Source organism: Vigna angularis, chromosome 1 (genome assembly GCF_016808095.1).
Source record: "Vigna angularis cultivar LongXiaoDou No.4 chromosome 1, ASM1680809v1, whole genome shotgun sequence".
NCBI lineage: Eukaryota > Viridiplantae > Streptophyta > Magnoliopsida > Fabales > Fabaceae > Vigna > Vigna angularis.
Genome location: NC_068970.1, coordinates 7,902,160 through 7,927,091, shown reverse-complemented (window position 1 = coordinate 7,927,091; position 24,932 = coordinate 7,902,160). Strand labels below are relative to the sequence as shown.

The following is a 24,932-nucleotide window of genomic DNA, read 5'->3' as shown; positions in this document are numbered from 1 at the left end:
ATAAACTATGAATTGACCTTATCTCTAGTCGATGTGGGACTTCCAACACCCCCCTTCACGATGAGGTATAGACATCTCGTGCATGATAGTAAAAATTGGGTGGTCCGATAACAACCTGATAGCGGGTGGAATAGAAGAATAGAATGCCCACTTAGAACTCGCTAGGATAGACTCTAACCTGACTCTGATACCACGTTGAATATAGTGAAAATTATATATGGAATTAATCTCCCTTGTGTTAAATACACACATAGGATTCTCTATTTATAATAGAAGAAATATGGGCTAAGCCCAAAATACAAATAAGAAATAATAACAAACTAACTAAAAGATAAAAGATATAATATATCTAATAAAAATTAAGTTTTTTTTTTAAATGATTCATTGAAATTAACATTTGTTGGTCGAAATTTAACTTTTTTTTCCTAAGCCTGATCCTATAAGCAATTTTTCATTTTATTGATCAATTTAGAAAGAAAGAAAGAAAATATTGTTCATAGGCAGCTATACAATTTCGAGGCTTGATGCTATAAAACTTAACTAAATATAGAGTAGCAATTTGTTGATTTATTTGGTTCTGAGCAGTTAATTTTGTATGATAATTATGACAAGGTATCAAAAGCTTGAGCCTCACGTGCTACCTTGATGAATACATCTTCCAACGTGGTGTCAACTAAACCCCATGCAGAAACAGTGAACTTTCTCTTTGCAACATCAACAGCTTGGAACACATCTGATATTCTAACATCCTCTTTTGGCAGCTCAAACTTCTGAGTACCCGAGAGATGATATATCTTATTGGCATTTGGGGTGAGTTTCTGCACCATGTTCTCCACATCTTTTTCATGCTCTGAAGATGTTGTCACTGTCAACACGTAAGTTCCTCCATATCTTGCTTTAAGCTATCAGAAACCAACAGAACGTGTTATAAAAAAAATCAAAGTCTACATAAATCTGCCTTTTCTACTATGCAACTACAAATAGTAAAATGCCTTGTGCAGTCTATGGGTTTCCTTTTGCATGGATTTAACAGATTTATTTGAAAAATAAAATTGATACAGCTAATCATTTGAGCAGCAATGTTACCTCTTTTGCATTTCCTACACACTGCAAACTGCCATTTACAAAAATGCCCAATCGATCACATAAGGCCTCTGCCTCTTCCATGGAATGTGCTGAGAACATCAAGCCAATATTTGTCAATATATAAGAAGAGGGATCATGTTATTGTGAGACAAAAACAAATTGATCATTCTATATACACCAAGCAGAGTAATGTGATATAAAATCAAAATCCATAAGAGAGAGAGAGTACTGGTGAGAATGATTGCACGGTTCTGTTTTGCATGCTTGACAACACTCCATAATCTTTTTCTTGAGGCAGGGTCTAATCCGGAACTTGGTTCATCCATGTAAACAATCTTAACAAATTTTGCACATACAGAATTAAGGAACATGACTTGAATCTTCTTCAAAGAAAAATTATCAGAATGAATTCAAATCTAAAACATACTTTGGGATCCCCAATCAATGAAATTGCAACACTAAGCCTCCTCTTCATCCCTCCACTGTACTTTCCAACTTGTTTATCGGCAACCCCTCCGTGAAAAAGGTTTAAATCCTTCAAAGAGTCCTCTACTGCCTGCAGAAATAAATTTTTAGCTAAATTTACTCAAGTCTTTTGTTTAGACAAAGAGACGGCTATTAGGTTATTGTTTAAATTTAGTAAATTAAGACGGTTATATTTTTGTTCTATATTCCTAGAGTCTAGGAATAAAAGACGGTTTAAGCTCCTCTACATAATACATCTTTTACCCATATAAATATATTTTCTAACCATAAAAACAAAACAAATTGGTATCAAGAGCTATCCTGAGAGGGATTTGCAAGATTGAGTGAGTCTATCCATAATTCCTAAACCTAAACACAAATCTAATATTCTAAAAGAAAACCTAAAGGTTCATCAATTGCACTTTCATTATTTCAGGCTACGATTGCTCAAATCAAAATTCAGAAAGAGAGGAAGGAAAAAAAAAGGTCAAAAGCAAGAGCAACCTTGTCTGCTGCAGTATCATCCACTATGTTGATCAAAAAATGTTGCTCAAAATATCCAATTAGAATTGAGAGTTTTTGAAGCAAGAGTACCATAGAAATGAAAAGATGAAAGGATTACAAATGTTGAACTAGATCCAAGAATTTGAGATGCAAATAATGAAGGAATCATAAACAAAAAATAAATACTCCGACAATAGAAATGTTGGAAAAATTCAAGCATTACTCTAGAATAGTTGTTGAATGCACCACATGCACAAGAACAAAGGAGGCTTATGAGATGTAGAGAAAGCTTTCCAAGTCAAGAAGTAAAAAGGTAGTAGCATATACAACCAAAATAACTATCCATGTGTCTTTTTGCCTTCTACCTATAGCAAGAGAAATATTCACCCACATAACAAGTGTTGATTGTGTATTATGGTATAAATATATCATGTTTAGTCTGGACACACAATGCGTTCAGAGCATATACAATTCTATAGTTGTAATTTTAGATAATATCTTTAGAATTTTCCTAATTAGAGGAAATAAATATATAATCTTTATTTTATTTTACTTTCCTAGTTTCCTTATTTCCCTTTATTTTACTTTCCTAGTTTCCCTATTTTCCTTTTTAGGAGAATTAGATTACTACAAATAGAAAGTATCAGAATGTATTTTTTAATGATTGAGAATAATAAATCAGTCTTATTTTCCACATGGTATCAGAGCTTGTCTGATCCGCTTCCACTGTCTTTGCTATTTGTCGGCGGCTGGCTGCCATGGCCACTGGCGGCCCCCTAAAAGTCTCTTCTTTAACATATGTTTTTAATGGGCTCCAATTGCCCTAGTCAATTTCTAACTTAGAATTCTAGCTTTTTCTCCAGCATTACCAACACGTCTGTCCTTCTGATAACAGCTACACAAAACTGTGCTTCCAGAATCTGGCCTAGCTAAGCTATACTTCCAGAGTTCAATCTGACCTAGCTATAAGCTATACTTCCAGAGAGTTGAATCTGACCTAGCTATAAGCTATACTTCAAGAGTTCAATCTGACCTAGCTATAAGCTATACTTCCAGAGAGTTGAATCTGACCTAGCTATAAGCTATACTTCTAGAATTTGTCTCAGAATGGGATTCCTTAGACCAGTAGTTGCACCTGTAGTTTAAGTAATGCCCATAGTTGGCATCTTCACTGACTTCCAATCAGAATCCTCGCTCACTGTATCCCGCTGTGCACCGCCACTCTCCGCCGTCGGCCACCGTCGCAGTTTCGACCGGTGACATGCAGATCTGGATCGTTTCTTCAAGCGACGACCAACCACGAGCGCCAAATCAGTTCGATAGTCGTCGCCGCCGCCGTCGTCATTTTCTCCGGCGAAGATAAGGGTTAGGTTTGCCTCAAGGAACGCAACTCAACCCTGGTAATCAACCTCCCAAAAGCCTTCTCACGCGCCGCCTTTCTTTGACTGGTCTCGGGTGCGTGTTCGTCACGCGCCACCCTCCTGATGTCGGAATCACACCGCGCCGCTGCCAGTCGTGTCGGCGGACCTCCATCTCCGTAATCTACTCCTTCTGATATGTCACTTTAATGCCATCATCTCGCCACTGTACTGAATCGCTGGATATACTTCATGACCCGCTCTCTCAACAGGGAGACCTCTTTCGACGCCATTGCGTCAGTTCTTTCCTCTCCATTACGAAGGGTTCTCTACCTCTCCATTCATTTCTGTTTCTCGAGCAACAGTGCTTCGTTCCGCTGCAATCACAGTCGACGCCGGCGCAGTCAGTCGCCATCGCGACAATCAGTTGTTTTAACCTCTACAGTTTGTCGCTGCCGGCTGTTTGCCGTGAGGGGAAATATTTTCTAGCCCCTGCAGAGAACTTCCTTCTTGGGCTAGAGTTTAGTCCGTACTTCTTGTGATACAGTGTTAAGTATCACCATTTAGGAGTAGTCCAGCAGAAAACTTTGGACCTCCAACCTGTCTTTGGCCTTTTGATCCCATCATAAGTCCCGATCTTTGGTGTTTTTGGTTTCTGCCAATGCCTTGTTGTAACAGCTCACTGAGAGTTGTTCTAATGCCTTGTTGTAATAGCTCACTGAGAGTTGTTCTGTGAGACCGCCTGCTGATTTGGTCCGTTCGATGTTAGGGGTTTCAGATTTGTCCCTAAGTACGGATCAGTTCTCACCAGTTCTTCCACCTTCACGTTCTGTCATTGACGTGCATATGCCGTTCAGTCGTGAGGGGAAGAAAAGTTTTAGCCGCTGTAGGGTGGTTAAGTCCCTACAGGTTTGTTGTTGTTAGCCGCTGCAGGGCAGTTCAGTTCCTGCAAGTTTGTTGTTGTTCAGGGCAGTTAAGTCCCTAAAGGTTCGTTATTGTTAGGGCAGTTAAGTCCCTTAAGGTTTGTTCAGGGTGGTTAAAGTCCCTACAGGTTTGTGGCTGTTAGCCTTTTAATGCCGTTGCAGGGAGTGTAATCCTTGCAGGTCTGTTGTTGTTTAGGGCAGTTAAGTCCCTGAAGGTTTGTTGTTGTTTAGGATAGTTAAGTCCCTACAGGTTTGTGGCTGTTAGCCTTTGAAGGCCTCCCATATGTTACTCATGGAAATCATGTTCTTGAAGTTTTGTTTGTGGCTATTAGCCTTTTGAAGGCCTCCCATATGTTACTCATGGAAATCATGTTCTTGAAGTTTTGTTTGTGGCTGTTAGCCTTTGAAGGCCTCCCATATGTTACTCATGGAAATCATGTTCTCGAAGTTTTGTTGTTGTTCGCCACTATTGATGGCAATCCAGTCCCTGCAGTTTGTTGTTGTTCGCCACTGGAGGCCCTTCATCTGTTCTTGTAGTTTGTTGTTGTTTGCTGCTGCAAGTCATCATCCATTTTTGATGGAAATCTCCCTCATCCATTACTGTCCAAGTTGAAGTTTCATGGTGCTAGTTCGCCCTCGTCCATTGCTGTCCAAGTTGAAGTTTCATGTGCTAGTTCGCCCTCGTCCATTGTTGTCCAAGTTGAAGTTTCATGGTACTAGTTCGCCCTCGTCCATTGTTGTCCAATTTGGTTTATTGACGTTCTCTACAATTGAGTTTGACTATTCCAAGCTTGGTTCATACAATCTTGTATGATCCAGCTTGAGGGGGAGTGTTGTAATTTGAGATAATATCTTTAGAATCTTCCTAATTAAAGGAAATAGATATATAATCTTTATTTTATTTTACTTTCCTAGTTTCCCTATTTTCCTTTTTAGGAGAATTAGATTATTACAAATAGAAAGTATCAGAATGTATTTTTTAATGATTGAGAATAATAAATCAGTCTTATTTTCCACAGTAAATCACACAGCACGTGTTTATACCATAATATAGAATCAATTATAACAAAAATTATTAAATCAATCATCCTAATTTCCTAGATTATGTAATGGTTAATTTCCTACAAATCTGAAACTGATGATTACATTCTAGGCCTAAATGCTTACTTCGTCCTCATGTTAAGAGGTGAATTTTTGTTTAGTACCCGGTTTTAAAAATGAAGACATTGGGTCCTATGTTATGAAAAATGTATGAATAAGGACTTGTCCATTAAGTTGACAGCAACGATGTTAAGTCCATGCTGATGTGGTCGTACTTTTTCTCTTTTCTCTTCTGTTGTCCAGCTTTTTCTCTCTCTTGTTCAGCTTTTTCTTTGATGATTGTTCTTTCTTTGTGGACTTTATTCATAAACTTTTCATAACATAGGGACCCAATGTCTTCATTTTTAAAACCGGATACTAAACAGAAATTCACCTCTTAACATGAGGACAAAGTAAGCATTTAAGCCTACATTCTAACACTTGAAAAAGAGAATGATTTTACTATTTTCATTCATAGTAATTACATTCTCCTTACCTCTATTTGTAGCAATCTAATCTTCTAAAAAGGGAAATAAGGAAACAAAATAATCTAGAAGATCATACACATGTTTTCTTTAATTAGAAAGATTCTACAGATATTTTCTCTAATTGAGAAGATTCTATAGATATTTCCTCTAATTACAACACTAAGATAGGCCAAAGGTGAAATACCACAAGTGTGGTCAATTGGAACACAAGGAAAAGATATCAAAGTATCAACATCAACAAGAAATTTGTTAAGGTTGTCAAGGAAATATCAGAAGAGGAAAAACTCTTTGCAACGTCATGCTTTACAACCAATAAATCCACAAAAGGTTGGCTGATAAATAATGATTGTACAGACCACATAACTCATAATTGAAAGTTGTAGAAAGTGTTCAATGAATCTATAATTTCTAAAGAACTGGGAACGGAGTAGATATTGCTATGAAAAGTGGAGAAATAATTTAAAAGTCATCCAGGCCTTAATTTAATTTCTATTGTCTTATATGTTCAGGATATTAATCAAAATTTACGTTTAGCTTCATTATTACAACAAAGTTATAAAGTGTTGTTTGACCATAAATGTTAGGGGCTGGTGAGTATACGAAAGAAAGAGATATAGGAGAGAAAAAGAGGGAAACCGAACGGTAGAGGATATGGGCCAAACGGTGGGAAACCGAACGGTAGAGGATATGGGCCGAACGGTGGAGAGGGTGGAGCACGAAGACCGAACGGTAGAAGGAAGAGAGAAAGAGGACCGAACGGTAAAGGATATGGGCCGAACAATTAACGACAGGGAACGAGCGGTCCAGATGATAGAAGGGGGGAAAGAGACTTAACCGAGCGGTAGAAGGAAGAGGGAAAGAGGGCCAAACGGTGGGGAGCAGCGAGGAGCATCCTAACTGGGCGGGAAATTTATTAGAATTTAAGGGCATATCTCAGGATATTATTAAATATAAATTAAATATAGTAAATAAGGGTGAAGATATTCTTACCCGATAATCTTAATAAATAGGCATAATTACTATGATTCTTTACCCTTTCGGGAGAGAGTGATTAGTATAAATAAAGTTAGAGTCTAGGATTAAAGATAGGTTTTTATGTGTGAGATTTGTAAGAGAGGTTATGCTCTTAGGTAACTGACGGAGATCCTGCTCCCAGTTATTGGTTGTTATCTTTGGTGCAGTATTTTTTATTCAATAACAGCGGTATATTTAGTAAATTTCCAGTGTTTCTTATTTGTGCGAGTGTGTGAGTGAGCCTACTGGTTACGGCCCAAACTCAGGTACGTAACAATAAACCTTGTGCAATTAATAAGGCTCTTATAAATTTTAATTATTATATACCTCATATATTAAAAACATTTGTTTATTATAAACTTTAGTTAGATGAAAAACATTTATCTTGTATACTGCACAAGATAAACTACCACGTTTTAAATTTTTTAAAAGCAAATAGGCACAAGGACTGGCCTCTGACTATGCTAAAACAGTCCATTTATAAAACTAATTAGAAGTGCGCACACATACACACATAAAGGGTTAAATATGTTTTTGAGTCCCTTAACTTGTAGTAAAAATTGGAATTAGTCTTTCTTCAAAACTTTAACCCAATTTAGTCTCCAAACTTTATAAATTTATATGTGAGGATTTAGTCATTTAAATCAAATTTTGTTAAATTTATTTGATATTTCAAATATGTTTCATGATAATATTTGAGTTATTTACATCCTTAGACACATTTTTACTTCAATATTAAACATCAAATAAATTTAACAAAATTTAGTGAAAAGGACTAAATTTACATATTTTTAAATATGAAAAACTAAATTGGTCCAAAGTTTTGAAAAAGAACTAACTCAAATTTTCATTAAAAGTTAAGGGATCAAAAACATATTTAACAAAAAAAAAAGTAAAGAAACATTTTCATGTAGAGGCTTGATAATTTAAATATATGGAATGTGGCTAACTTAGATTTTATGATATGAACCATTCATTAGTATATATAGAGTTGAAAATAAGAATGATTTTATTATTCTCAATCATCTCAATTACATTCTCCTTTGCTTTATTTGTAACAATCAATAGGGAAACAAAATAATGTAGAAGATTACACATCTATTTTCCCTAATTAGGAAGATTCTATAGATATCTTCTTTAATTAAGAAGATATTTCCTCTAATTACAACACTATCCCTCAAGTTGGTAAATGAATATCAATTATTCTCAACTTGCCTACAAGATCTTGAAATCTACCCAGAAGGAGCCCTTTTGTAAAAATATCTGCTATTTCAAATTTTGTAGGAACATGAGTTGTAATCATAAAGCCTCTATCTAGATTATCTTTGATGAAATGTCTGTCAATCTCAATGTGTTTGGTCCTGTCATGTTGTACTGGATTATGGGCTATGCTCATGGCAGAATTATTGTGCAGTGTAATTGCACAGGGTTATGCACCTTGACTTTAAGATCATTCAAAATTATTTTCATCCAGAGTCCTTCACACATTCCTTGAGCAAGAGCACAAAATTCATCTTCTACACTAGAACGAGATACTCTATCTTGCTTTTTGCTTCTCCATGTTACCAGACTATCTCCAAGAAGCACACAATACCTAGAAGTAGATTTTTTGTCAGTAATAGAACATGCATAGTCAGCATCAATATACATTTTCATAGTCAATGTGTCTTCCCTTTTGAATAATAGCCCCTTTCCTGGACTTGACTTCAAGTATTGGAGAATTTTGTCAACTGCTTGCATGTGTCCTCTCTTGGATCATGCATAAATTGGCTCACTACACTAACTGCATAAGCAATGTCTAGTCTTGTGTGTGATAGATAGATCAAATTTCCTACCAATCTCTGATATTGGGCCTTCTCTACAGGAGCACTTTCCTCACTTCCAATTCTGTGATTTTGTTCTATAGGAACTGTTGAGGTTCTACATCCCAGCTTTCCTGTTTCTTTGAGGAGATCCAGTACATATTTCTTTTGGGAGATGACAATTCCGTTCTTGGAGTAAGCAACCTCTATTCCAAGAAAATATTTGAGTTTTTCATATTTATCTTTCATTTCAAATTGAGTAGCCAATTTATCTTTTAACGCCAATTTTTCTGTTTCATCATCTCCTGCAATAATCATATCATTCACATAGACAAGCAATAGAGTGAGTTAACCTGTAGAAGAGTGCTTTATGAATAGAGTATGATCTCCATGCCTTTGTCTGTATCCCAAGGAAACCATTGCTTTTGTAAATCTTCCAAACCATGCTCTAGGGGATTGTTTAAGACCATACAATGCTTTCTTCAGGAGGCATACCTTGTATCTTTCTTATCCATCTACACCCTACTACCTTCTTGTTTCTTGGCTTATCAACAATCTCCCAAGTGGAATTTCTTTCTAATGCATTCATCTCTGCTTTCATGGCTTGATTCCAATGTTCAAGTTTCATGGCCTCTTGGATTGAGGTAGGAATTCTGGTGGCATCAATGGTAGCAATAAAGCTTTTGTGCTTATCAGAGAGATTGTTAGTGTAAACATATTGAGAAATAGGATATTTAGCACATGACCTTCTTTCCTTTCTCATTGCAATGGGTAAATCCTCGATAATACTTACCTCCTCCTCACTGATATCTTCAGGGATCCTCACCTCCAGATTAGACAATTTTTCTTGCTCAAGAGTCGAAGTGGGTTGTTTTCTTCTTTCATATTTTTTGCCAAAATATTTGTCTTCTTCCTCTTCTTCCTCATTGTGGACTATGGTAGCTTCATTGCTCAGATCTTGGGCATCCTGCAAAGACAAACATGATTATGACAAGAAGGAGAGTTCATCCACTTCAAGTGCTTTCTCCCCCGAAGTGGTGGACTGACATAAAAGGATTGTTTCATGAAAGGTGACATCCATAGAGATAAAGACGTGACGACTCTGAGGATGATAACATTTGTTCCCCTTTTTATTAGAAGTATACCCAATAAAGACACATTTAAGATCTCTAGGATCTAATTTACCATGGTTAGAATGATGAGAGTCAACAAAAACAACACATCCAAAGACTCGACTAGGTAGACTCATTATTAGGGTAGAAGAATGAAACATATAACTTTTACTTATCTTAGGAATCATGGATTGCCACATCCAAGTCATAATTAGTGAATCTTCATTGTCCCAAATTGGAAAATGAGTGTCGTTTGGTCCTAGTCTTCCTCCATCTATGTGATCAAGTCTTGAACAACCCTTGAGAATCCTTCGAATAAACTAGCTCTATTGTAAGAAATTTCGACCATCCAACCAACAAGTACCCTATATTTGGTAGGTCATTAGGACCCAAAGCAATAATTTTTACTTAAGACATAACATAGAACGCAATCAAGTGCCTCTGGTGACCTTTTCCGAGATGACGACGTGAGGTTCACACCGAGAAAAGGAGAGCAAAGGAGAAGAACTTAAAACTCATATCTACTCAAATATGGGCCAAACAGGACGTCACCGACCCTTGGAATGGACCCAGGAGACTCCGACGACCCTGTCTGTGGCGGCGGCAGCGAGTGGGTCTCGTCGGAACTAGGCGCATGGGCTACACGTGCCAGCAATAGTGGCAGCGCGTGGAGGCTTCTTTCCCGGAGCGACTTCCGATGTTGGGTTCGCTAGAGTTGGGCACCTTTCTGCCCTATCAACAACCCCAGTCAGCTACGACGGCAGCCGCGGTAGTCGGACAGCGGCGGCGGTGGCTACTGCTGCAATGGAAACGGAGCCCCCAAGATCGGGAGCTCTTACACCAAGTTGAAATTAAGAATGATTTTATTATTCTCAATCATCTCATTTACATTCTCCTTTGCTCTAGTTGTAACGATCTAATCTTCTAAAATAGGAAAATAGGGAAACAAAATAATTTAGAAGATTACACATCTATTTTCCCTAATTAGGAAGATTCTATAGATATCTTCTTTAATTAGGAAGATATTTCCTCTAATTATAACATATAGTTAAGATTTGTGCATTTTACAACCTAGAGTGCAAGCTGCATTTTAGAGGAGCTGCTATGCGACGTGAAAATTTAAATGAGGTGTCATGATCTGAATCATTCATTGATATATACGGTTAAGATCTGTGCACTATACCTCCTAAATTACATGCTGCACTTTAGAGGAGCTCGCTCCTTATAATTAACATTTTGGGAATTATAAATAAGTGTAGTGCAACTAAGTACCCTTTCATTCCTAAATAATAATAATAATGATAATAATAATAATAATAATCTTATTGTTATAACAGCTTAGTTTCTCTCAAATTAACTTACTCGCGTTAAAACTGAGAAACTAAGACTTTTAAGTCTGCCATAAAAAAGTTGGTGCTCTCTAATAACTGACATGTCGTAAATAATAATAATAATAATCTTACTAATAACAACATGATTTCTCTCAAATTAACTTACTTGTGTTAGGACTGAGCCTCTAAGATTTTTCAGTCTTCCATAAAAAAGTAGGTGCTCTCTACCTGTCAAGTTGTCCCACAGCAAGCTACAGTATAGAGAAAAAAATAAGTCAAAAAACCTTTTTTACTTGTTAGAAGTTTGATTTTAGAGGGAAAAAATAGAGGAATTTCCAACTTACTCATGTTGTGGACATACACCCATGGTAGTATATATTCCACCCATTTGAGTTCTTATGTCCAAGCCTTGAACAAATGCCGTACCAGAGGTGGGTTTTGTGAGACCAATCATCTGTAAACACAGCAAAGCTCATTACATTTATGACTTCAAGAGAAAAATAATGAATTTAGCCCGTTATAGGTCTATTCGTAAGGTAGTTTTAAACTTGTTTTGTTTTCTTGTGTACATATCCTAAGGTAGTTTTAAACTTTTATATTCTTAAGGAAGTTTTGGGAATGCAAGAAAATTCTAATGTACATATCGGTTGGACAATTACAACTGACCATATTGATAAAAGAGGTCTTCCCAGCTCCATTGGGACCAAGCATACCAAAGCATTCCCCAGGAGGCACAGAAAGGAACAACCCTCTTACTGCAAATTTATCTGGATTTCCATCCCTCCCTGGATAGACTTTTCTTAGATCGTCACATAAAATTGCATGATTAATAGTTGGTTCAAGTAGCAGCTCCTCCACTTTCTCCTTCTGAAAAAGAAGAAAGCAATTAACACCTCATGTATGCAACTCAGTCTCAACATATTGAGTACATCAGTACAACCAAACTTGTAAAACATACATGATACATGAGTTCTTTAAGTGAAAATACAATCTTTATTTTGTGTGCATAATAGTACTATCATGGTTTAAATATAGGACCTTGTGCAATCTATTCACCAACACCCCCCACACACGCCCAAAAGAAAAAAAAACACCAGAACTATGTGGGTTAGACAAATACAAGCTAATGAAGGCAAACTCACATGCCTTATTATTAGTCTCAACATTTGTTTCCACATTTAATTTAATTACGATTACAAGTCTTCCATTAGTGTAAATAGAACTAGATATTTTTCCTTTTATATAACATCAATCACATTGAAACATGCATGGTGGGTCATAAGTTATGATTTATTTTACCATATTCAGTCTCTATTCTCTCCTTTTTCTCCCTCAACATCTTAATCCTCTAATTCAACACCAGTAATTTTTTTTGAAAAAGAAAAGCTTTGCAATTGAGACAAAAGTTAGGTTCTCTATGGAATCTGCAACTAATTAACGTTCTACCAACGTTAACAAGTTTTTGAAATATTTTCTGGAGTTAAGATCTTATTGAGGGATGAGATGTTATCAACATTGTAGTTCTAATTATGGCAATTAAGATATTGAATCATTATTCTAGGGAAATAGAGCTCTATATATACTCACTTGTAATGGTTTACTATCAATTGAATTGAATCAATTTTCTTCTCTTAAGTGTTCAAGTATTTTCAAGTTTGTGCAACATGATACTACTTGTTGCTGAGGTGGCACAATTACATCAATTTCTAAAATACTTATATATGAAAGACAGCTCTTGATAGACCTTAGTTTACTCATTTTAATAATCCAGATGAACTCATAATATAAGTACATTATAAATTTGTTTAATAGGAAATAATATTCACCTCTTGGATGACATCAGGTTTCTCCATTTGAGATAATTCTTTTGACACCTGCATTTGGGTATCAAGCTTTTGGAAAGGAGACTTTTTCTGAAATCCTTTCAATAAGAAAAGAGGACCTTTTCTACTTCCTAACGTCAAAACTTGATCAATGTAGAAGGCAGCAAAAAGCATCACAATCCACTCAGCAAACATAATAATTAAGACCGCTTTCATGCCATTAGTGCTTTCACTCAGATTATGCCACTTCATACCATCAGTCCCCCTTGTATTCCCTTGAATGGAAAATTGTGCTAACTCATATAACCCACGGTATAAAGCAAACCCAGGATACAACTCCATAAGAATTATCCACCCTCCTGAAGAAACAGCATAGAAAATTGTTAGGCTAGAATATTAGAAACTTACAACAAGTAGATATTCAATTCATAAACATGACTAATATGAAATCTTAATTAAAAGTTATAATAACAAGTAGCCGTTCAATTCATTATTTACCACTCCTAGATAACCAAAACATTGTTTGAATTTGGTATTGAAACCAAAGATTTTCCCCCAATTCATCTTATGCAGCTTTAAATGTTAGATCACTATTCTGTTAAGAAATATTGGAGATTTCATATTGACCAGCAATATGACCAAAACATATACATAAGTGGAGGTCATCCCTCATTTCATAGATAAATTTTGACAAATTGGCCTCAAATCCCAATTCTAAAATGATATCAAAGGATATTCATATGATTGTTGTTGAGTTGAGTCTATCAAACCAATTGTTATCAATCCATCACCAAACCACCCCAAAAAAGCCTAGTCGTTGAGTGTGTTGGAGATCCAAAATTTACTAGTGATATAGCAAAAATATTAAGGGACAACCCATGTTTCAATAGCCAGCTTGAGGATTGAGTTAGATTAAAACCCAAACTCTAAGGAAATGTTGTAAATAACATTTTATTAGGATAAAAGTATCTTCAAGATCTTCGTTTTAACATAAAATAATTTAGTATCTTCCTATTTATTTTACCATATTTTGTTTCTTAATTTTAGAAAGATTGATTGTTGGAGAATCTACAAAATGTAATTTGTATGATTGTTATTAGTAAAATAATTTTCTAGTTTTCCTATGTAGTTTGAGTTGGTAGTAGAGCTTCTGCTTACAAACAAAGAAACAACCATATGCCATTGTAGTCACATAAAGATGATCATAACATTGACAACAATCTTGATAAAGGAGCCACCATGCACTGCCACCGGTACGGGCACATGTAACCCACACACCTAATTTTGATGACACACACTCATCAACTCCGCCATTAATAGAGTTGTCAGGAATCCGTGAGTTTGTTTCTGAGGGACTGTGGCTACCTATTTGCCTCCGTTTTGAGTAGATTTGAGTTCTGGGCAGAAGCAATACAGTGTGCCATCAATGCACAAAATAGGTGCCCACATGCTAAGTTAGACGAGAAGACACCAAGCCTGGAGTAGAAAGAAACCGTGTGTGACTCACCTTAAAGTGTTTGACAGCATGGCTTATGATCACATTCCAGCTCAACACAGGACCAAACTTGAAGATAGGAGTAAGAAGTATGTTTTTATTAGGTATGATGAAAAAGCAAAAGCTTACAAGCTGTTTAACCCAATAATAACAAAGGTCCTTGTAAGCCAAGATACTCAAATTGACGAGGAGGGCAAATGGAAGTGGAACAACTTGGAGGAGATTTCTACTAGAAGCTCGGAAACTAGAAGAGGGAGCTTAGAAACTAGTGGTGGAAGCCCAAAATCCATTGCTGGGACAAATCATGAGACTTATGAGGAAGATGATAGAACACAAAGTTTACAAGACATATACAACTCCACTGACGAAGAGCATGTTGCATGTCTGATAGGTTTCTTGGCAGCAAAAAACCCAAGATACCCTTGGATTAGCACACAACATGCACACAACTCACAAAAGTAAACTGTATTGATATTTGAGATACAAAGAGATTGTTTGATAGCATCCAAGGAAGCAATTCTTCCTTCACACAGGCTGTAATATTCCTGTCTAACAATTAACAACAAAACGTGTCTTCCTCGAGACACTCTCCCCCCTTATATAGCTAACATTTAAACCCAAACACACCTGCCCCAACTGCCTAACTAACTTTCCCTCTTCCTAACCTTCATGTCTTGTTTTTAATTCCCTTCCTCCTTTCATAGACCCTTAAGGTCCTATCAATGTCTTATGGCAGGTGCTGAAGACTTGAGTTTTGAAGAACCCGTGCAGGACGAGAAGTGGCAAAAGGCAATGGATGAAGAGATCGGAGCAATTGAAGACAACAATACATGGGAGCTTACAAGTTTGCTGAAAGGAGCTCGGCCCATTGGCATAAAATGGGTGTATAAAAGAAAAATCAATGTTGAAGTTGGGTGATATAAAGCTCGGCTCTAGTGAAGGATTACAAGCAGAAGAAGGGAATTGACAGAGGAATTGACTATGACAAGGCATTCACCCCAGTGACAAGGATGGAAACAATTTGGCTATTGATCTCCTTAACAGTCCAACACAAATGGACGATTCTACAGATGGATGTGAGGTTGACCTTTCTCAAAATAGTTCTAGAACAAGAGGTATATATTGAACAATCACTCAACTACATGTGAAGAAGAGAAGATAAGAAAGTGTTGAGATTGAAGAAGGCGCTTTATGACTTAAAGTTGAAGATATCAAAGAAGTGATAAAAAAGGAATTTGAGATGACCAGTTTGGGTCTCATGAAATATTTTCTCGATTTGGAGGTCGGTCATGGGAAGGACGGCATCGTGTCCTAGGAAAGGTATGTCGAGGAGATTTTAAAGAAGTTCAAAATGACAAAATGTAACTCAGTTTCCACCCTAGTGAAGCTTGGCAAAAAATTATGGGGGAGTTTTGTTAAGATAAACTTAAATTTAGGAGTTATTTGACAATTATTATGAGCAGTAATGTTCTAATGTTATAGGAGAGCAAAAGCCAGGAGGTTAGTGTGTTATGTCTTGGTATTAATGGTCATTAAAGTGTTGTGTTTTGTAATAATTGGAGACATTATGGCTTGGAGATGAAAAGCCAAATGTTTGTCCTATAAATTGCAATGTTCAGTTGACATGAGATAATACACTTGAAGTAAATCAGTTTTATACACAAAAAGTGTGATTTGCTAACATTATATGGGCTTCTTTGTTTGGTGTTATGAAAGTTATATGGACAACTAGGAACGAGATCTGTTTTGATGATCTTACGCTATCCTATATCAGAATTAAACACAAGATTTATGTTGAGGTCAATCAGACTGGAAATTGGTATATTGGTGTAGGAAATCTAATGTGTAAGAGCTCATTATTCATAAAAGTTTTGGGGCAAACATATATCCTAGGAAAGTTGCATCCTGTGTTCCTATTTTCTTTTCCTTCCTCCTCATTCTCATTGGTTTAAATGTAATACTTGGGCAACTAAAGGTTCTTCTAGTGCATCTACGGTAGGGGATACTATTAGAAATCATCATGCTTTCAATGTGAAATGTTTCTCTTTATACTGTGGTGTTCATAATGTTCTATATGTAGAGGTGATAGCTGTGATTTTAGCTTTGGAATTCAAACTTTTAGAGGATGAACTAAACTTTGGATTGAGAGTGACTCTCTACTTGTTATTCAAACTCAAGTCCAATACTTCTATTATTCTTTCATATCTTTATTTTCAAAAAGTAGAATTTAAGCTTAACTCAACCATACAAAATTGACTAAAGAGATTAGGTTTGTACCCACTTATATATTATAATTTAGTCACAATTTTAGTCCATGTGAAATCTCCAACGCAGCATCTCATGCCAAGGACCGGATATCTTGAGCATGAGAATAGACATTTGTGGATGGTCTAGTAGTAACCCAATAATGAGTGTACAATGGACCCAACAAACCTTACTGGGATAAACTCTAATACCTACCCTACAAAATGGGCTTATATTTGCATCCACTTTTATGTTATTATTTAACCAAATCTCTAATTGGTAACATATGTAATGGATGATTGAATTGTTTTGTAAATAGTAATATTATGTGTATTTATTTTTCGCTTATTAGAGAGGGTGATCAATGTACCGTAAACTTGCAAAGTTTGACACTAGATCCCAAGGTTATAATTGGTGGGATAGTGTCCCCAACTTTATTTGTCTTGAGTTTTTCAATGATGGATTTGATTTACACTTCTATAGGGTTAGGGGTGTTGCATATGGATGATGTTGTCTGTGGTGCCAACATAGTTCGGATGACAAATAACTTAGAATCCTCATTTCTAATAAAAAAAATTGCCAACAATCACATAAAATTATGTATGAAAGCCAATAGAATAACCCAAAATGGATATGATCACGGACCAATAACTTACTTGGAAATGATATATTTTGAACAAAGAATTTGAAAAGAAAGCCACCTAATAACCCGGTTCCAAAGACACCTATATATGCAGTTACTGCAATTATCAAGAACACAAGTTGGTCATTACTAATTAGATCTAGGAAAAGAAATTAGTAATGCACCCATTTTAATGAATGACATAAACTGATAAAAGTAGTTATCATGAAACCTGTTGCAGTCTTGACATTTGAAAACATGGTAGCCACCAAAAATGCTAGCGCAATTTGCAAGTTTATATAGATAAAATAAAATACAAATTGGATGCTGTAGTCATTGGCTGTGAAGATTTTTAATCCTGAGAATAAAGTCAAAAGCATTAAAGAAAATGGGTAAATCCGAAGAGAAATAAATTCAATAGTTATATTCTTACCCAAGAGTGAGCCAAATATCACAAAGCACAACATGTAAATTACTGATGTGACAAGAAAATAACCATATGAAATCATCCAATATGGCCTATCACCAAGACCATGCATTTTCATCATGATTCTTAATTTTTGTTGCTTCTCATATACTAGTGATGTCAAAATAACCTACACAAACATAAAGAGCTTATTAAATTGAACATTTGAATGTATTATAGATTAATAGATCTAGGACTACAGATAAGAAATTTTGTTGCTTCTCATATACTAGTGATGTCAAAATAACCTACACAAACATAAAGAGCTTATTAAATTGAACATTTAAATGTATTCTAGATGAAAAGATCTAGGACTACAGATAAGAAATTTTCAACATAAAGCATGTATCTTTTACCAGGGTTGATGTAAAGGTATTAAAGCAAAGAAAAGGAATTACATATGGTTTATATTGATGTGGGAAAGGCGTATGATTAATTACTAGGAGAAATACCGCAAAAAGGCTCTAAGGTGATTGCATTACTTATATTCAAACCATACAAGACATATACAATGGGGGTAACCATTGGTGTAAGAACACTGGTAAGCAAAACTTAGGGATTTTCCTGTAAGGATAAAGTTCACATCAAGCATTAGCCTTGAATCTAGTTTAATTTAGTTTTGGACGTAATTATTGGACGTAATTATTGGAGTCATACATAAGATTATCCATAATTATATGCATTTTGTGGATAACATAATTTTGATTGTGGTTTTAATTAAAAAGATTAACTTCGAACTTGCTTAGAAGGTAAACTAAGTTGGCAAGTTCAGCTGGTTTTTCTAGTTTAGTTGAAAATGACATCACTTTGTGTCACTTTGCTTGCGAAAATAAGAGAGAGGAGAAATTATCTTCCTCTTACCAGCAGCCTTCATGAGCTCATGTATAGGAAAAAACCACCAATGCATATTCCCAATATCCCAATGAATTTGGTGGTAGATTCACTACATAATATTAATAGCAAGGAAAGCAGTGTGAGAGTTCATAAACATCAATTACATCATGTTTTTCAAGGTCCAATAGGGAATTTCATATGGGCAAGTGGGTGTTTTCCAAGCTTCCAGCAAGAAGCTTTCATAAACTTGCTCCTAGTACCTATAGAATTTCAAAAAACATAGGTACAACTACCTACTAGTTACAGCATCCTAAAAAGTCTCTAACCCACTCAACATTTAATATTACAAGCATCCTCCCCATTGATTGCCAACCACACCTAGTACTATATTTCCAGAAAAGATCTCAACAAAACATGCATAGGAGGTCATATCACAATAATTTTGGTTCAGTGGCACAGTGTACCTAATGAGGAGGCGACATGGGTTCTTCTATTCAATTTTCAACAGTCATCCCCTCTGTTTGAAATGCAAGACCCTTGAGGGCAAGGTCTTCTTTTCGGGAGAGGTATTGATATGTAAATATAAATAAGATGTTAGTTAGTTAGTCAACTAGTTAGATTGTAACGCTATTGGGTACCAGCCTACAAATAAGGTAGTATTATTGTATTTTAGACAGACTAAATATAAAATGAGATTGAGTGATAATAACAGAAGTGTAATGCACGATTCTTGGTCTTTGTTCCTTTCATCTTCCTCCCTCAATTTGGTTCTCTTTCCGCACCTAAATTGTATATCATATTTCAAAAGTCAAAGTTAACCAACAGAAACTATTTATGCAATAAATGTGGTATCATACTCATATTGATGTTAACTTCTCTTAGTTGTTATAGACAACTCAATTCATAGCCCGTGTGTATAGATATATCTTCACTTACAGGAAAAAGTTGCAAGATGACCCATGTAAAGAACAGAGGGCCCACGATAGAAGATATGTCAAGCCTAAAAATGGTCTCAGGTTTTGGCATTTCCTTTACAAACTCAAAAATTATTTTGGTTCCGGGTCCAAGCAGAAACTGCAGGTAGGAATTGGAAATCTGCATGCATATATTGTCAGATTCCTATAACCTGTCAGAGACCAAATATACTAAAATAAGAAATGAAAAAATGTGTATTTCAGGAAATTACCATCATTATGTTAGATCAATAATATTTACTGACAAAATTAGTTTTGAAATTTTCAATACAAATACAGCCAGTGCATCATGAACATAGTTCCCCTTCCTCTATTCAAATCATGCCTTTTAAAAAAATTGTAACCGTTAAGCAAGTTTTTCTTCTATAGGAAGTATGTAGTTCCTTTCCAAATGTATTCTATCAATAATGAATTATGGAACAATGTGTTTTTTATTTTATAACTAATACTATTGTTCAAAAGCAAACATAGTTGCAGTATCGGTAGGTGATACTGTCTTGAAAAGGACTACCTATAAAGGAGTTGACGAGAAATGTTGAAGCCACAATAAAACTGCCTCCTAGCAGGCAGAGGTTCAACACTGACTAGAGACGTGACCTAAGTAATGCTTTATAATGTATTATGAGAAAACTTGACCTTCTAAAACTGATTTTGCAACGTTGAGTTAAATTTTAAGTTCGAATTCTAAGAACATTTTATTATAAAAAAAATTTAAGATCATTACAAGCTAACAAGTAGGACGTTTTTTTTTATTTTATAAGCTCATATTGAGCTTTCTTTTTCATTATATTGAATCAATGGTTAGGGTAACTGCAAAGAGGATGAAACAATTAAAAGAAATTATATATACCAGATTTACAGAGCGAGGAACCCGCAACAATGCATTGGCAGTATATTCTGTGTCTTGATGGTAGGTTGAGTTGTACCATATACCGACATTATATCTATTACCATTTGAATTTAGAAAATCAAAAGCTGCCAAAACAATAAAAATAATTATTGTCTTCCACAAATTGCATGAATTGAAACACAATGATAGTTAAGTACCTGAAACTATCTCATTGATTTGTCCCTCTGAGTTACCTCTTTGATAACCTTTGTACAGCTCACTGTTGATATCAGTAGAACTATTACGCCATAAATTTTTAGCCAGAGCACATTTAATCTCTACATTCAGGGAAAACAAATTAATTAGTAAATATACTCTACATGTCAGATGCAGGCCCTAGTCAAGTCTGGAGAGAAAAAGATTGTGTATATATGGGTGCATTTATTTTGGCAAAACTGACCATTATTACTATTGTGCAACTGTTTCAAATGCATCATGAAGGTTGCATTTATTGTTTTATACTGAACCTTACACATTTATATTACACCCATTTGATGGTTCCCCAAGTTTTCCAAAAACATGGAAGAAATTTTAGGTTCAAGCAAATAGCTACATGAATAAAATAACAATCAAAACCCTACCCCTCACCCCTCCAAAAAAAGAGGTGCAAAAGTTTTGAAATATTCTCTCTAACAATATGTCATTTGCAACCATTCATCGTCAAGCATACACCAACTAGCAAAACCATATGAAAATATGATACCTACATCTACACAGTCCTTGGGAACCACCAAGAGTGGCACAATGGATTGCAAATAGACATTACAAAAATAGCCATGAGGCATGAACAGCAATCCTAATGATTTAATTTCCTGTTAACACAAGGTACATCGACAAAACAATTTCCATACCATTGTTTTCTCCTGTCGGCGAGGGAAAGGAGAATCCAGAGTTCTCTGTTCCAGTGCAGTTTGTTTGTAAATAATAAATGGGAAGATTCGAAGAGAAAGCAGGTTCAATAAAATTGTTCCTTTCTGGTTTAGATTCAGATCCCTATATCAACATCATTTTGACAACAACAAATATCACACCAAAAAAAAAACACTTGCAAAAGCAGGAAAACTAAAATTAAGAATAAACAGTACGCAATACATACACTAACAGTTTACTCTGCCATTCAATCACAAAACAAATTTGTTTGTAAATTTCTAATCACTTAACCATGTAAAAAGCTCTTATTGGTATTCTGAGTAAAACCTTCCACACTAACCATGATGTTTGTAAATCTCTAAAATTTAAAATAAATAAATTAATGTGTAGACAGTTCACAATTCACCAATTGTGATATCAGAAATCATACTTTGACATATATAAATTTTTTACGTTCATTTCACATTATTCTTTTTTATTTTTTATTTCTTTTTTTTAAGTACAAAAATTTATTCTTTCATGATCATTTATCCTTATGATGTGTATCACCCTACCATCATTCGGTAATATAATCGATCAATAAAAACCGCCACACGTGGAAACTTTGTTGATTTTTCAACAATTATCTTAAACGTCACTTCTAGCATGTTTTCTGATTCATCGACAGTGTAAAAATCTTTGTATTTTTCTACGCATAGGAATTATTAAACTAAACTGAAGAGACAAAAACATACAACAAACTCACCAGTACATTCACGGCCAAACCAGCAAGGAAATTACTACCAAAATCACTTATACTCAGGGTACTCCGAAACATCTTCTCAGATACGCCTGTAAAAAACATCACGAAAGAAAATCAGAAACAGAGCGAGAAACACAATGTGAACGGATCTATTACACCATACTCAGCGCAAAGGAGTGATTCTCTCCGGTGAAGAGCAAAGAAAGAGGACACGAGTCGGTTCTCCTGCACGATGCATCGGGCAAATCGAAAAAGGGAAGAAAACCGGTTCGCACGGCCCGGTTCGGTGGAGCAGGAAGTTGCAAGAGCGGTGGCCATTCGACGGGGTTGGGAATGGGGCACATGGCGGCTTGAAAAAAATCGGAATACTGGACCCCGCACCGCTTCTCTGAGTTAGGGCACTGAGAGATTTGGGTTCTGTTGTCGGCACACACGCAGCCGCATTTGAATTTGCTTTTATCCAATTGCGTGTCGAATAAGAGTTGGAGCACGAAAAGCAACACGCATAGCACCGCCGGGAACAGAATCAGCCGAACGTTGGTTTTCACATTCCGTTTCTTTGAAAGATGAGAAATTCAAACATCAACATAATTTCATGCGGTAGAATAAACATAAAAAAAAAAAAGGAAAGCGAATGGAACCTGGAAGGTAATGTTCTTGAGAAGAAGCGCTTTTGCTTGAGTGAAGAAGCTAGCAGAAGCAGAATTTGCCATGAGTTTGGTGTGTGAAGAGTGGAGACTGAATAATGGAAGCTTGTTTCTTGGTGTTGCTGTCTGATTCCACGACAGTGTCTGTCTTTGTGGGAGGGAGATAAAAGACGTTACGTATATACAGTGAACGCTTGATATTTTCTCAATCGTCGTGGTTTACAAGTGTCTAAACGCGCTATTTAACATATAATTAATTATATTTGATTTTAAAATCTAGAATAATTATTTTTAATAATTAGTTTCAAATTTGTATTTTAATTTTTTTTTTAATTTTGGATATTTAATATTTTATTATTTGATAGTTTATATATTGAATTGTTTATTTTTTATGTTTATTATATATTAATTTTTAATAATATTAAAATAAAATACAAAACAGTTAAAAAAGAAATATAATAATATTAAAATTATTTTATTATGTAATTATTTTTTAATTATTTTATCAAATAAATTAGTAATTATTATAATAGTTATAAATATTTTTGTCTTTTAAATAAAAGAAAACTACGTTAATAATTATTACGTCAATATTCATTTAATCTCATATTATAGAAAGATACTTTTCTTACCTTATAAGAATTGTTTTCATTTATGTATAGATTTTAAATTTTGAATATTTTTTACTAAAGATGTTAACTAAATGAGATTTTTTATTCAAGATATTAAGGGAACAACTGAAAGTGGTTGAAATATATTATTGTTAATTAAATTTTCACAATAGAAATAAAATTAATGTAATTAAATAAATTGACACTATCAATTAATTATAGCAAAAGGTTTATTTATTTTATAATAACTATCTTAACATTAGAAAATAAATTAATCAACACGTAAAATTGATTTCATTATACAAGACTATTCCTTGTGTACTTTTAATATATTTGATCATTCTTACAATTTTTTTTATGTTTTTTAAAATTACATCATCTATTACTTTAGTATAATAGAGATGTAAACAAAAAACTTTTCAGCAATAAAATATAAATTCACTCTATTATAAAATAAGCCAGAGACAATTTTGTAAGAATGATTAAACATATCAAAAGTAAACCATGAATAGTCTTGTATTTCAAATAAAATGAAATCAACTTTACTTAATTATTTTCTAATGTTTATCCATATGTATATGTATCTTTTATATATGTATATATATAATACTTTAAATATAGCTCATTTTATTGTGAACATTAATTACAATATCTGTTATTTATTACTTTGATTAAATAGCAAACATTAATTACAACAATAACTGTTATTTATTACTTTGACTAAATAGCAAATATTTGATAGTATTATGTTATTAAATATATTTTATATATAAATTATAACAGTTATCTTGAACAGGAACAATTTTTTAGCAATAACATTCATAAGATATTTGTTTATCAATGCTAAGTTTTTCCAAACAAAGAAATTTGACTTTTCATCTCTTTCAATCTATCCTTTTCATCTTTATCTAACTTATAATTTAAAAAAATAATATAAAAAATTGTATCTCAATATAAATTGTTTATCAACTCATAATCTTAACATTTCCAATATATATGTATTTAGTTTTATTACAATTCTGAAATATTGATTTTTAATCAACAATTGTAAGTTCATTTTAGTTTTTAAAATCCTTTTTTCATTTAAGAAAACAAAATATACACGTTAACGGATTATATTAATTTTATAATAAGATTAGTATAAAATAATAAATTAGATTTTAATAGTAGTAATTATACATTTGTAACATCTCAAAAATATAAATGTCAACTATATTCAAGAAATATAAATGTCAACTATATTCAAGAGTACTTATATTTACAATATAATAAACCAGTTACAATAAATAAATTTTAACTTACAGTTATTTAAAATAACCATAAATTAAAAACTTTATAGAGAACCATACAAGTACACCCCAAAAGGCTTACCGATCGGTCAAACCAGAAGGTCTTGACCGAACGGTCATATACTAATACAAAAGGATTACAAGACCGAACGCTCTTGCTCTTAAAGTACCTTTTTCTTCTTTCAGCGCCTACTCCGGAATCTTCTGCACACTCTGCTCACACCCAAAGGGTGATCATTGCAAAAGGACAAGAATGACCGAAC

The 24,932-nt window shown here is 34.5% G+C and overlaps 1 protein-coding gene across 3 annotated transcripts; it reads right to left on the bottom strand.

The window, feature by feature from the left end:
- Positions 1-438: 438 nt before the first annotated feature.
- Positions 439-22,989, bottom strand: LOC108347354 (ABC transporter A family member 7). Of its 3 annotated transcripts, XM_017586529.2 has the most exons (18): positions 22,764-22,989; positions 22,286-22,679; positions 22,126-22,211; positions 21,362-21,503; positions 20,669-20,788; positions 20,472-20,596; positions 19,584-19,742; positions 17,781-17,943; positions 17,580-17,705; positions 17,382-17,465; positions 12,990-13,345; positions 11,830-12,030; positions 11,508-11,617; positions 11,330-11,414; positions 1,514-1,642; positions 1,316-1,421; positions 1,087-1,175; positions 439-902 (listed from the first exon to the last, which is right to left on the bottom strand). In XM_017586529.2, the coding sequence occupies exons 1-18, from the start codon at positions 22,833-22,835 to the stop codon at positions 603-605; spliced, it is 2,847 nt and encodes a 948-aa protein (XP_017442018.1). In that variant the 5' UTR covers positions 22,836-22,989; the 3' UTR covers positions 439-602. The 3 variants fall into 3 exon arrangements, with proteins under 3 accessions (XP_017442018.1, XP_017442012.1, XP_052725628.1); XM_017586523.2 differs by having other exon boundaries at positions 17,580-17,943; XM_052869668.1 differs by lacking the exon at positions 19,584-19,742 and having other exon boundaries at positions 17,580-17,943.
- Between the last annotated feature and the right edge of the window lie 1,943 nt (positions 22,990-24,932).